Source organism: Schistocerca piceifrons, chromosome X, assembly GCF_021461385.2.
Source record: "Schistocerca piceifrons isolate TAMUIC-IGC-003096 chromosome X, iqSchPice1.1, whole genome shotgun sequence".
Taxonomy (NCBI): Eukaryota; Metazoa; Arthropoda; class Insecta; order Orthoptera; family Acrididae; genus Schistocerca; species Schistocerca piceifrons.
In genome coordinates this window covers 614,106,351-614,120,638 of record NC_060149.1, presented here as the reverse complement: position 1 = coordinate 614,120,638, position 14,288 = coordinate 614,106,351, and the positions used below count along the sequence as shown (strand labels likewise).

The window sequence follows — 14,288 nt, the reverse complement described above, 5'->3', positions numbered from 1 at the left end:
ATGTCCAGGTACCCGTGATCGTATAGTGTATAAGGTAGCTATTCTGAAATGCTAGCGTCCGTACCCGTTGGGAACGCCCTCGTAGGGGTAGAGCACGACGTGGTCTCCGACGGAGAGCCCCCCGGGGCCGGCTGTGGCGGGGTCTGCGCGCTCGCCCAGCGACTCGACGATGCCGGCCACCTCGTAGCCCGGGAAGAGCGCGCCGTCGCGCACGCCGTAGTGCGCCGGGCTCTGCGTCGGCTCCTGCGAAGTCGACTCCTGCGACGACACCGACGACATCGACGACACGGACGGCGAGCGCCGCCGGTAGCAGGCTCCGGCGCACACTACCTGCAAAGCCGCGTCCTAGCTTTAGCGATGGGGCAGGAGTTCCGTGTTCACTATAAACGTTATGATGTGGAAGTTAAACGACAGATGGCACAATTAGAAACTGCATGTTGTTTCTGACTTATTATTTCTATTCGAGAATTCCTATATGGTATAGAAGGAATTGTAAAGGAGAAACAATCTGAATCTGAAAAAGCTTCTTCTGTCTGTCAGACATTTTATTTAATTGGGCAGATCATCCAAGAGTTTTATAGCTGAGTATTGCACTCCTTTCTGTACCAAAGATAGATTCACTAGAGGGAAGCGCACATTAATTTTCCTTCTAATATTTTGTTGATGAATATCGCTATTACTCTCAAACCTCAATGGATCTTAGACAACAAATTTTGTGGGTGAATAAATGTAGGTGTACTGTGGGGCAGCGTTTAATATTCCTATCTGATAATACAGATGCCTACAAGATGTAAGTGTGTGAACTTCACGTATAATTCCAGCTGCTTTCTTTTTTGCAACGAACAGTTTGTGGCTAAGTGAGGAGTTCTCCCCAGAATAACACCCGTAGGACATCAGTGAATGAAAATGTGCAAAATGTAAACTTACTAATTACTAAGTCCTTAAATTTAGCAATTACTCTTCCGGCAAAAGTAGCTGAATCTAAACGTTTCAGAAGGTCTACTACTCGTATACACTGAGGTGACAAAGAGTCGTGGGATACCTCCTAATACCGTGTCAGACATCCAATTGCCCGGCGTAGTCCAGCACCGTGGCATTGACTCGACAAGTTGTTGGAAGTCCCCTGCAGAAATATTGAGCCACGCTGCCTCCACCGCCTTCCAAACTGGCGAAAGTGTTACCGGCGCTGGATTTTGTGCACGAACTGACCTCTCGATTACGTCCCATAAATATTCGATGGGATTCATGTCGGGCAATCTGGCTGGCCAAATCGTTCGCTCAAATTGTCCAGAACGTTCTTCAGTCCAATCGCAAACAACTGTGGCCCAGTAACATAGCGCATTGTCATCCGCAAAAATTCCATCTTTGTTTGGGAGCGAGAAGTCTATGATTGGCTGCAACTGGTCTCCAAGTAGCTGAACACAACCATTTCCAGCCAATTATCGATTCAGCTGGACCAGAGGATCTAGTCCATTCCATGTAAACACAACCAACATCATTACGAAGCCACCACCAGCTTCCACAATGCCTTGTTGAGAGTGTGGGTCTATTACTTCGTGGGGTCCGCGCCACACTCAGACTCTACCCTCAGCTCTTACCAGGTGAAATACGTCCCACATTTATTTCTGCGATAATTTCACGCAGTGTTGCTTGTCTGTTAGCACTGACAACTCTATGCAATCGCCGCTGTTCTCGGTCGTTAAGTGAAGGCTGTCGGCAACTGCGTTGTCATTGGTGAGAGGCAATGACTGAAACTTGGTGTTATTGGCACACTCTTGACACTGTGGATCTCGGAATATTGAATTCCCTAACAACTTCCAAAATGGAATGTCCCACGTGTCTAGCTCCAACTGTCATTTCGCGTCCAAAGTCTGTTAGTTCCCGTCGTGAAGCCACAATCACGTCGGGCACCTTTTCACATGAATTACCTTAGTACAGATGACAGCTCCGCCATGTGTGTATGTGCATGTCTCTATCCCATGACTTTTGTCACCTCCGTGTATGTGTTTTTCCATTTAAGGTTTCTTCTCTTGATGCATGGGAGAAAATAATAGCTATACTTTTGTTTATGTGGTGTTCTGCAGCATGCAAATACTGAAAATTTGTCACGTTGCTATGTGGGGTGTATAACAATAGCGAAATCTGACGCATGAGAAAGTATACGACAGTTGAAGTAGAAACGTTCCATATATTCCATCACGCAATTTGTTGTGGAAAATTCTGGCTCATTCATAAGAAACCGCGACATTCGTTCAGTGAACACTAGACGGGAAAACGATATAGATTTGTACAACATTTTCTTAAGCATTGTACAGAAAGATTTGCACTGTTCAGCAGGTTTCATTAGCAATTGGTTTCCAGCAGAACTGAAAAAAGTAGAATGATAAACCCCAAGTATTCAAACCCAGGCTGAAAGGTTTCCTTGTGGTTCACTCTTACTGCTCTGTATATTAACTCCTGGCAACAGTTGACAACTTTATTCTGCAATAGGAATATGCTATTTATTCCTATTCTCTCTTACAGTTTTTTGTGTTTTATTAACTGTGTCGTTTATTATTTTTTTAATCCACAATCTGTAAACTACGTACGACTCGTTTCAGGACCAAGTAACTGTGGGTCGCATTTGTCCCGCAGAATCTGGCAGATAAAAAAATAATAATAAAAAATACATATTTGATAGGCTAACGGAAATTTTAAAATAAGTTTAGATTCATCAATACCGCGCAACTGACATGAATCCTGTTTTTTACTTACTTCAAAAATGAATCTTTGAAACAAAGACTTTTCTTTTCAGAATGACGCTGAGTTTGCCTTTGGACAAACTGAGCGAAGCCGTTGAGCTGCCCTCTTCCCTAGAACGAACGGACGCAATACCGTAGCATTTTCGAGTCCTTGGGACATAGCGGAGAGAACATTGCAATTTCCGTACAATATTTAAGATAAAATGTAATACTTACGTTATTTGTGTTCTTTTCTTTGATTCAGTGCCTTTATGTTGCCAAACGTAAGTACTTAATGATAACAGCATGAGGAAGAGTACACTGCTAAGAATTTTGAACAGTGTTCTTACCCTGATTCGTGCACCCATAGGCGGCACATCGGGGACGGGAACTTCGAAGCTGAAGACGCAGTCCTTAATACTCGGCCCCGGGCTCTCGATGCTCACTTGCCGACACAGCTTGTTCATTCTGGATATGCTCTGCAAAGAGAAAAAATGTCCGTGAGAAACACTAGTAGCTAAGTCGTAATTAACTCCAGGAACCAGAGGAGGGAGAACTTTACTGCGGCAAAGCCGAGTTTCGAAAAGGCCCAGTCTCTCAGAAGACGAAATGGAGTCTTTGAACTGGCCGACATTTGGTTAACTGAGTGTCTGAAGCTGCGGAAGACTCAGCCGGCCGCTGTGACAGAGTGGTTCTAGGCGCTTCAGTCCGGAACCGCGCTGCTGCTACGGTCGCAGGTTCGAATCCTGCCTCGGGCATGGATGTGTGTGATGTCCTTAGGTTAGTTAGGTTTAAGTAGTTCTAAGACTAGGGGACTGACGACCTCAGATGTTAAGTCCCATACTGCTCAGAGCCATTTGCTGCGGAAGACACACACTTGCCGGCTGCCCTCTCTTTTGAGACGCTGATTCCAAATCGGCTGATGGCACGTGACTTCGTCTTGAGGGAAAATGGCGTGTTTTACTTGTTTGCGGAACACTAGACCGACTGAGTTTCTGACATTTATAGAACGACGGAAAAGGATCATTTTCATATTTGACTTAAACAAGTACTTTGTTTTAGTGTTTGTTAATCCATATTTTTTGTAATCACAATAATTATATAACATTATAATTAATAATTACCTATTTATTTCAGCAACACAATATCTTACAAATTTATTGTTGCTAATGCCTAAAAGTTTCATAAACTGTAGATTTTCATTTATTAACTATTTGTACAACCTTCTGGATACATTTAGTATACTTGGTCCATATTACCCTCGCATGTTTTCTACACACGGGTTTGTATTACTTTTCACTCAAGTCATTAGAATCTGCCGGACACACTTAGCACAGGTGATTTATTTTTTTTTAACGCTCACATTTTGCGCACGCGGCTTTGTGGCACTATACGCAGTTTCCGCTGGTCTTGTTGCCTTTTCAGAGGCTGATTTGGCAATTCCTCCGCTTTCTAAGTGATTTCTGTCCCATATCCTCTTCCTCTGCCTGATGTTCTTGCTCTTTCGTTCCCCTGATTGGCTCAAATGGCTCTGAGCACTATGGGACTCAACTGCTAAGGTCATTAGTCCCCTAGAACTTAGAACTAGTTAAACCTAACTAACCTAAGGACATCACAAACATCCATGCCCGAAGCAGGATTCGAACCTGCGACCGTAGCGGTCTTGCTCGTTCCCCTGAGTTCATTCGCCAGCTGAAGTATGAACTTCTTCCTTTCCATTTTCTTGTTCGATATTTGTTGCAGGTGATCCATGCATTTATTGCTGCCATGTCCACGACGTTGTAGAAGACATGCATTGGTCATCTCCTACGTGCAACCCTTGTAGTATATTCACGGATCATTTGATCAATCACATCCACCTCATTCTTTCTCGCTTATAGAATGTTATGGTTTCAGGTTTCTTCTTTCCTTCATTGTTTATTGCTACTTCAACATGCAGTGTCTCAGAAGAATGTCATTTTTATTCTTCTTTCCTTGGTATACAGTTATGGTGCAGTTTTTGTTGCCACTGAGGTGCAGGATGGTGGTGGAGCATATTTCAGCATTGAGCTTTCTTACTTCAACGGACATTACCTGACACATCTTGTTCATTGTACCAACTAATGAAGTTTTCTTTTTTTTGACATTTTAGGAAGTTGAAGAGACGCAAAAATGCCCGTCGTCACATTTCTTCCTTGATTTACAAATGGCTCCATGAGACCCAGGGCGACGTGCTCTCCAAGTGGTTGCTTCTCTCTATGCGTGTCCTCTTTGCCGAGATACGGGAAAGCATTACATATATACTTTGTCGTTGCATCAACAGTCAACCAGAGTTTGAGACTATATTTGTCTGGTTTGTTGGACGTGAGCTGAGTGAACCTGCATCTTGTTTTGCTTCGAAATAATTGCTCGTCAATGGCTATATTTTCTCCATGGCGGTAAGAAAGAATATCCTACTGTTTACAGAGAACTTTCCACAAATTTTAGGTACAAGAGCGAATTTGTTGGCTACCAGGCTTTCGGCTCGGGTTAATTTTTCATCGAAACGGAGAAATCTGAGAAGTTCCTGAAAACTGTCCATTGGCACAACGTCCTTCATAAAAATAGGCCGTAAGAGTGCGACCAGAGATCATCCATAGTTATACCTTTCGTACAAATGACACGCCGAGCATACGTGATGCTGGACACGATATAAACTGCGATAGACTGGAATTTACACGTGGCAATTTGCAACAATGAGCAGCAACCGCTCTGCATGACTGCTGCCGCTTCATTGCTGGACAATTTACATATATTCAGAAGAAAAATTACATTTGGGTCAAATTGACCCCTTCCGCCGTTCTAGGTATACCGAATGAAATGTCGAAGAAAAAATAAATATTTTGTAAATCCTAATACATCATCATAAATAAGAGAAAAATTAGGAAAAGTCAAATGATTTCATTACGAAGTAAATAAACTGGATATGACAATAAAGAAAAAAGTATGACAGGGATCATTTTGCCCACTTGCGCCGTTCTAGTGTTAAATTTACGCGTTTGTATCGAAACTAGGTTCAAACTAGTTGCGGTCATGTGTTAAGGACTATATTAGATCACCTTAGACGTAACACTTGTCTGGAACATTTAATAAACTCAAACGTAGAAATAAGATTTTTGATAAGCTCTGTGGCACTAGCTGGGATACTCTTCGAGTACCGGCGCTCGGATTGTTGCAATCAACAGTAAGGTACTGTGCGTCTGTCTGTCTGGCTGGCTTAGTAGTCCGTATGTGAAAAAGATAGATGCACTACTTAAATAATCCGTGCACATAGTTAGTGGGTCAATACCATCTGCCCCACATACTGTTTACCTATTGAATGATGTATTCTCCGTGCAGCGAAAAACATTGAGATAATGACAAGCAACTCTTATAATGGCCAGGATTGTTACTGAAGATAAATTCAGTGTCATCAGTGAATGAAAACTGTACTCCACAATGCTGGAAACTGACCTGCATCCAGCAGAAAACCTCTGAATTTGACAAACCTTGGGCAATTTGGACTGCTCTGAACGGCATCCGAATGGGCCATGAAAGATTAGCAGACACTCGCCAGAAGAGGGGAAATCTTCATCACAATATTGTCACTCTGGTGCTGAACGACAGATAGTTACTCATATTGTATGAACATGACGGGCCGGAGTGGCCGAGCGGTTCTAGGCGCGACAGTCTGAAACCGCGCGACCGCTACGGTCGCAGGTTCGAATCCTGCCTCGGGCATGGATGTGTGTGATGTCCTTAGGTTAGTTAGGTTTACGTAGTTCTAAGTTCTAGGGGACTGATGACCTCAGCAGTTAAGTCCCATAGTGCTCAGAGCCATTTGAACCATTTTTTTTTTTTTTTGTATGAACATGTCCTGCACGTGCCTACAAGGGTCTTTTCGAAGATTTCCTGACAGTGACGAGGGGAGTGTTAAGCTATGTAAACCACCTCGATATTCGGCAGTAAATATTGTCATTTGTATCGTATTATGCTGGAGAGCTATGTTGAAGTGTTATGTAGTAGTTTAGTAATATTTGTATATGTATAGCTATTCTTTTGATTAAAAAACTCTTAATTTATGCCATACGGAAATGATGATGATAATAATAATAATAATAAGAAGAAGAAGAAGAAGAAGTAGTAGAAGGAGGAGGAGGAGGAGACAGTGATCAGAGTGATTTCCAAAATTTTCGTTTTAAATACTAGGAATTCGTATTGCTAATATGAAGTATGATTTCTTTTGTTGGTATACGTAGCTTTTAATCTCTGACGGCGAGTTACGTTCTATTTTCCATGAAGGAAATTCTTTGTGAGTAGATTGCGCTCAGATGTGATTCCGTCCATAGTTTTAGAAACAGTATCGTACCTTGTACAGTCACCAGTCAGAGAATTTGAGAGACTCCGAGTTTTTCTCTATGTTATTTGTTTCCGTAATTAATTTAAGCTTACCCCAGGAGGAAAATTAGCTTCAAAATAAAGGTGCACTAGTAGCTCGAATTAGGTGTACGCCAGAGAGATGAATTAGAAACAGCTGTAGTATGTGCATCTGCTTCTTGTATATCCAAAGTGCACAAATCTTCATAACAAGATCTGAACCATAGTTGCATGGCTGCGTATTGAAAACTGGTAACCGAGACCTTGCCAATTAGCTGCGGCTGACGGCCCAATGGTTCAAATGGCTCTGAGCACTATGGGACTTATCATCTCAGGTCATCAGTCCCCTAGACTTATAACTACTTAAACCTAACTAACCTAAGGACATCACACACATCCATGCCCGAGGCAGGATTCGAACCTGCGACCGCAGCGGTCGTGCGGTTCCAGATTGAAGCGCCTAGAATCGCTCTGCCACTCCGGCCGGCGCGGAAACAGGAATTAAATTTTAATGCACATATCACTGTGACCGTGATTTTTGTTGGTCCTGCAAATTACTTTTTATACAGCTATGTACTTGTAACATATGGTATGTCATTATGCTTACAATGACATAATATCTTATACTGCACATAAATAATTTTAATTCTAGTGTACTTTATAACACTAATTTGTAATTCTAGTTTCCCTTAATGTGGTGCATAAAATTTACCGCTCCTCACAGTATAAACTTTTGCTAACAGTCTGCTCAGATACTCAGCCACATTATAGACGAAATTTTTTAGTGTTGCAGGGAACACCATCGCACTTTTGAGGTTTTGCAAGTCTTTTGGCAACGTTTGCATTAACTTGATTATTGTTGAAAACCATGCACATAGCTTTTTTTCAGATTATTAAGTAACTCGTTTTCCATGGGTCATTGTGCTATGTTACTGACTGATAGGATAGTGTCTTTATGAAGTACTTCAAAATTTTTGGAAAGGTTTAGCACAGTCGTATCATCTGCATACAGTGTCTTATTTTCGTTTCCATACATTTGTGTATCATTTACAGATAAATTGAAGAGGATAGGCCCCATTACAGATCGTTCAGATATACCGCAATTAATGCTTCTAACTTCTAATCTGTATGAATTGCTAATGGTTACGTACTGCCTCCTGTTACTGAAATGTGTTATCCAATCTGCTGCTCGTCGACAAATACCGATATTTTCTTGTTTCTTTACTAGAACTGCATGATTAATTGTGTCAAGCGCCTTGGATAAGTCAGGAAAAACTCCAGACACTACCATCCTTTGTCCAAGGCCTGCACAATAAATTCTGTTAATGATTCAATTACAATTTCCATTGATTTCCCTTTCTCGTATCCTTGCTGTGGTAGAGTTACTATATTATGATTTTCCAGATAAGCAGCTAGTCTGTTGCGCATGGATACTTTTAATGTTTTGGAGAAGGCTGATACTAAGGAAATTGGTCCGTAATTGTTAGGATCATCATGCTTTTCAGTTTTTGTATACAAGTACGCCTTTAATTAATTTAAGTTGATCAGGAAACACTCCAAATTAGAATGAGCAGTTGAGAATATCCAATAGTGGTGTGATTATTTCTGCTATCGCCTGCTTGATTAGGTAATTCGACACTTCATCATGTCCATCAGGCTTTTTTGTCTTAAACATTTTTATAACCTTTGTCACTTCCTCTTTAGATACTGGTTTCAGGAACACTGAGTAGCTTGGCTTATCTTTCACTGTGATCTGGTGACTTCCTTGGTTATTACACTCGTCTGAGGTTTTCTGCTGTATCTGTGTAGCCATTATTCAAGGCATCGGTAATTTCTGTTTCATCTGTAATGATTGTATTATTCATTTTCATGGTTTCTATTCAATTTGTTTTCATTTTTTGTTGATTTTGAAATAATCTCATTAATTGATTTGGGTTTTTCTTGTCTTATCAACTATTTGTACTACTTTTGGTGCTGTTCGCAGGTTTCAGTATTTTCCCTCTGTGTCATTGCTCTTAAGGTAGCCTTCAGTTCTATTATTTCCTTCGAGATCCACTGCTTGTTTTGGATAATTTTTCTTTTCCTCTTGGCGTTTCGAAATGCTATATTGAAGTAATATGTTAAGGTTTCTTGAAAAACATCGTAATTTCCATCAGTTATCTGAGCCTGAAGAGTGTCTGCCCACTGATTTTTTCACATTACTTTAAATATATCGATATTTTATTGGTTTAAAAGCCTAATATCTCTTTCTACATGTTTATCTTTTGTTTGTGAGTTTAGATTTCCATATACTTCTCACAGCCACCCAACATGATCAGAAAGTTGAACCTTTGTTGTATATGCACTGCTATCTATATTAGTGATAATATTATCAATAACTGACTCAGTTTCCAAAGTTACTCTTTTAGGTTTCATTACAGCTTCCTAGTACTATATTAGCAGCTCCTCAAATTTCTGTTTTCTTTGTCTCTCTCTTTTCACATCAGTATTAAAAACATCATATGTAACACAATCTTTCTTTTTTCTAGTGGACTGGACATTATTTTGAGGAAAGTATTTATTTTGTCACGTGATGATCGGCGCACACGGAATACTCTTAACTCACTGTACGCAACACCTGTAACTTCAAAATATTTTCCTTTACTTTTGGGTTAATGTTTGTATGTTATCACTGTAGAACGAAAATTAGAACAGCTGCGACGGATCACTTTCGCACTTGCGTACACGTAAATTTAGCACAAAATGATGCAACGTTTCTGGCAAGCGACGGATGATTTCTCAAATGTGTCGCTGCCATCGGTTATGGGTATGCGCGACAGTTAACTGACGAAATCTACAAATTGCATCAGTTAGTTTCTGTCATCCGGGAGATCACTCTACTCCAACGTCATGTATGTAGCTTCTATAATGTGAACATATCTAGGATAGCATTTTCCGAGATGGATGAACGTACACTATGTGATCAAAAGTATCCGGACACCCCAACACCATACGTTTCTCAGATTAGGTGCATTGTGCTGCCACTTACTGCCAGATACTCCATATCAGCGACCTCAGTAGTCATTAGACATCGTGAGAGAGCACAATGGAGCGCTCCGCGGAACTCACCGACTTGGAACGTGGTCAGGTGATTGGGTGTCACTTGTGTCATACGTCTGTATGCGAGATTTCCTCACTCCCAAACATCTCTAGGTCCACTGTTTCCGATATTATAGTGAAGTGGAAACGTGAAGGGACACGTACACTACAAAAGCGTACAGGCTGACCTCGTCTGTTGACTGAGAGACCGCCGACAGTTGAAGAGGTTCGTTGGGTTGTTTGGGGAAGGAGACCAGACAGCGAGGTCATCGGTCTCATCGGATTAGGGAAGGTTGGGGAAGGAAGTCGGCCGTGCCCTTTCAAAGGAACCATCCCGGCATTTGCCTGGAGCGATTTAGGGAAATCACGGAAAACCTAAATCAGGATGGCCAGACGCGGGATTGAACCGTCGTCCTCCCGAATGCGAGTCCAGTCTCTAACCACTGCGCCACCTCGCTCGGTGAAGAGGGTCGTAATGTGTAATAGGCAGACATCTACTAAGACCATCACGCAGGAATTCCAAATTGCATCAGGACCCACTGCAAGTACTATAACAGTTAGGCGGGAGGTGAGAAAACTTGGATTTCATGGTCGAGCGGCTGCTCGTAGGCCACACGTCACGCCAGTAAATGCCAAACGACACTTCACTTATTGTAAGGAGCGTAAACATCTGGAAAACGTTGTGTGGAGTGACGAATCACGGCACACAATGTGGCGATACGATGGCAGGGTGTGGGTATGGCGAATGCCAGCGTGTGTAGTTCCAACAGTAAAATTCGGAGGCGATGGTGTTATGGTGTGGTCGTGTTTTTCATGGACGGGGCTTGCAACCCTTGATGTTTTGCGGCGGCACTATCACAGCACAGGCCAACATTGTGTTTTAAGCACCTTCTTGCTTCCCACTGTTGAAGAGCAATTCGGGGATGGCTATTGCATCTTTCAACACGATCGGGTACCTGTTCTTAATGCACGGCCCGTAGCGGAGTGGTTACACAACAATAACATCCCTGTAGTGGACTGGCCTGCACAGAGTCCTGACCTGAATCCTATAGAACACCTTTGGGATATTTTGGAACGCTGACTTCGCGCCAGGCCTCACCGACCGACATCGGTGCAGCACTCCGTGAAGAATGGGCTGCCATTCCCCAAGAAAGCTTCCAGCACCTGACTGAACGTATGCCTGAGAGAGTGAAAGCTGTCATCAAGGCTAAGTGTGGACCAACACCATATTGAATTCCAGCATTACCGATGGAGGGCGCCACGAACTTTTAAGTCATTTTCAGTTAGGTGTCCGGATACCTTTGATCACATAGTGTAACTCATCGTATGCACAAGAGAGGCACAATCGATTTTACTTTCAAAACGTAATATATCTTTAGAAGATACTTTAAGCATATTTAAAACTATCCTTTACACTGAGGTGACCCAAGTTATGGATAGCGATATGTAAAATACAGATGTTGGCAGTATCGCACACATAACGCATAAAAGCGCAGTGCATTGGTGGAGCTGCCAATCCTTACGACCGTGGTTCCACTGCACCGCCTCGCCCGTTTTATGATTTGAAGAAAGCATCCCTGGACACCTACATACCACATAGCTTTCTTCACCATGGTAAAATAAAAGAAACTGGTATTTGATTATAATATGGAGCAACATTAAATAGGACAGTAAGGAAGGCAGTATGTATGCCACACAGCGATCTCTGGTTTATGGAATATGGAAGGACATGCACATGTGCCTCGCACTGAAGGCTGAGCCAAGTGGTGAAATGTGGAAAGATCAGGATCCAATTCCCTCTCGGGCAAAATCAATGAGAAGCAACAACGCTATGTGGAATCGAAAATTTGCGCACGGAAACAAGCAGTAGTACATTAGCCGTGAGTGAAACTGTTGTTTCATTTCGTACTCCCAGTGATGATCGTAAACTGAGCTGTTAGTGTGCAGGCGTCAAGCTAACTTGACTACGATTCTACGTCGTTAATGGTTGGTTGGCTGGGGGGGGGGGGGGGGTGAGGGGACCAAATAGCGAGGTCATCGGTCCCATCGGATTAGGGAAGGATTGGGAAGAAAGTCGGCCCCTCCGTTTCAAAGGTAACATCCCAACGTTAGCCTGAGGCGAGTTAGGGAAATCACGGAAAACCTAAATCTGGATGTCCGGACGCGGGTTTGAACGATCGTCCTCCCGAATGCGAGTCCAGTGTGCTAACCACTACGCCACCTCGCTCGATCTGTCGTTAATGCATTACACGCGTAACAACCAGTCAAGTTTCAACGATTAACCATTTCTAGTGTTTTACATAATCTTTTTCTGTAGAGTTTCCAGAGATGAGGATTTTGTAGCAGTAAAAATCTGTTAATCTGGTCAAAAAAATTTAGTTCCTGCGTCATCTAAAGTGAAAAACAAGATTTAAATTTAAATCTATACTATGGAAATATCTGTAAAACCAAAGGAGACTGTTGTATTAAGCAGTATAGCTCAGTATCAGAATTAAGTAATAGCTTTAAACAGTGACGAAGTCGTGAAAATTATTGTTGCGTTCTGGAGTATACGGGTCTTGCTGAAATTCGTAGTCGTCTGCTTCGTGAGGCTTCGTATTAGTATCTTACAAAGCTCAGAATTTATTTGCTGTAAGTGGATTGTTAGTCTCGTCGACGTATGCGCAATCAGTGGTATAAGAAAGTTATCATTGCTCCTAGAGATGGATAGTCGTATTATATGTATGAAGTGTGTAAATGACTAGAAGTTCCCGTTCGTGGACCAGTTGGTAAAAATGTGTAACTTAGATGATAAGTAGGAAGAAAGATTAAGGTTTAAAGTCTAATTCAAGTCGTCGTCGTCGATAGATACACAAAAGTACAAAACAGCCAAATGTTCACCTAGATAGAGGTTTACGAACACTTAAAAACTGATACGAAGTGTGGACAGCAAGCTAGGTTCCATAATATCTAACAATATAACTTTCATCCAGTCTGATACGTCTTCGCAAATTAGCAAAGAACCTCACAAAATTCTCAGAAATCTTAGAAACTCTCTGTAGGAATTCATAAACATATCTTTTTTCATTTATATTATGGTAGCCGGTTTCATACATCTTTCAGTGTAACGTTCTACTACCAGAGCAGCTAACAAATATATTTGGTTTCTGAACTTGGGAGCACGTAGTCACGAGCTTAGCTTCCTGCCCAACGTTTCTCTACTGCTGACATTGTCAGAGTCTTTGGAGCAGGCCGCTCATGTTATCTATGTTTACTATCTCTCTGTATGATTAGCTCGACCACTTATCTCATAGATAACCTGATAAAAACTGAATTATTTATTCGTACGGCTATCTCTAGCAACAAAATGTTTAAAGTAGGGCTAACTGTGTTTCGAAGCAGTTAGCGTTGAGAAATTTGAACAGCTATCTCCGCAGCCTCCAACGAGTCTTCTGCAGTTAAAGACAAAATATTACGCAGAATATTATGCCTAAGCCCGTGACCCTGTTCCCAAATCCATATGTCACCAAGGAATCAAGCATCGGCCGTAAAAATTTGCCTAGTATAAACATATATATTCAACTTACCTCTCACAATCAAATACGGCACACCAAAACGGTGCTGATGTTCCAGATCTCACTTTTCGTTCTCTCGCATATGCAAGTAATGAGTATATCAGCAGCTGAAACAAAGTACAGGAAACACGTATTACCTTAGAGCAAATAACAGCATGAGAAGATACATTTTCATATGCTAAAATAGGAAGGTTATATTAGTTTAACTATGAGAGCCGTAACGATATCAAACTGGGTGATGTAGCAACCTGTGAACTAGTAGCTTGGAGAAAAGACATGAAATATGGAGAAACTAAAATATAAATCAGGAAACTTGTTGTCTTACGAATATTTTCAGTACCTGGAAAGAAGCAATTTTCTAGTATTTTTTCTCGTGAGCTTAGTACCGAAGAATCATTTTCATACTGTAGCTGAATGTGAATCAAAACTGTTCGATAGAACAGCTCACAAACTGCTCAACACATCTGAGTAAATTGGAAAGATTGTTTTTGTTCGTTATTTCGTTATTATCTATAATATGATTCATTTATTCCAATGTAGATATTGAATCGTGTGATGAGAC

General features: G+C 41.6%; 1 protein-coding gene across 4 annotated transcripts in view; it reads right to left on the bottom strand.

Annotated features, from left to right (window-relative positions):
- The window catches only part of LOC124721441, a 253,092-nt gene that overhangs the window by 29,937 nt on the left and 208,867 nt on the right, over nucleotides 1–14,288 (bottom strand). For all 4 annotated transcript variants that reach the window (XM_047246420.1, XM_047246419.1, XM_047246421.1 and 1 more), the window contains 3 exons: nucleotides 13,739–13,833; nucleotides 3,071–3,199; nucleotides 65–330 (listed from right to left, as the gene is read on the bottom strand). In XM_047246420.1, the coding sequence (XP_047102376.1) occupies nucleotides 65–330; nucleotides 3,071–3,187 (383 nt within the window). In that variant the 5' untranslated portion in view covers nucleotides 3,188–3,199; nucleotides 13,739–13,833. The remainder of the gene's footprint in view (nucleotides 1–64; nucleotides 331–3,070; nucleotides 3,200–13,738; nucleotides 13,834–14,288) is intronic.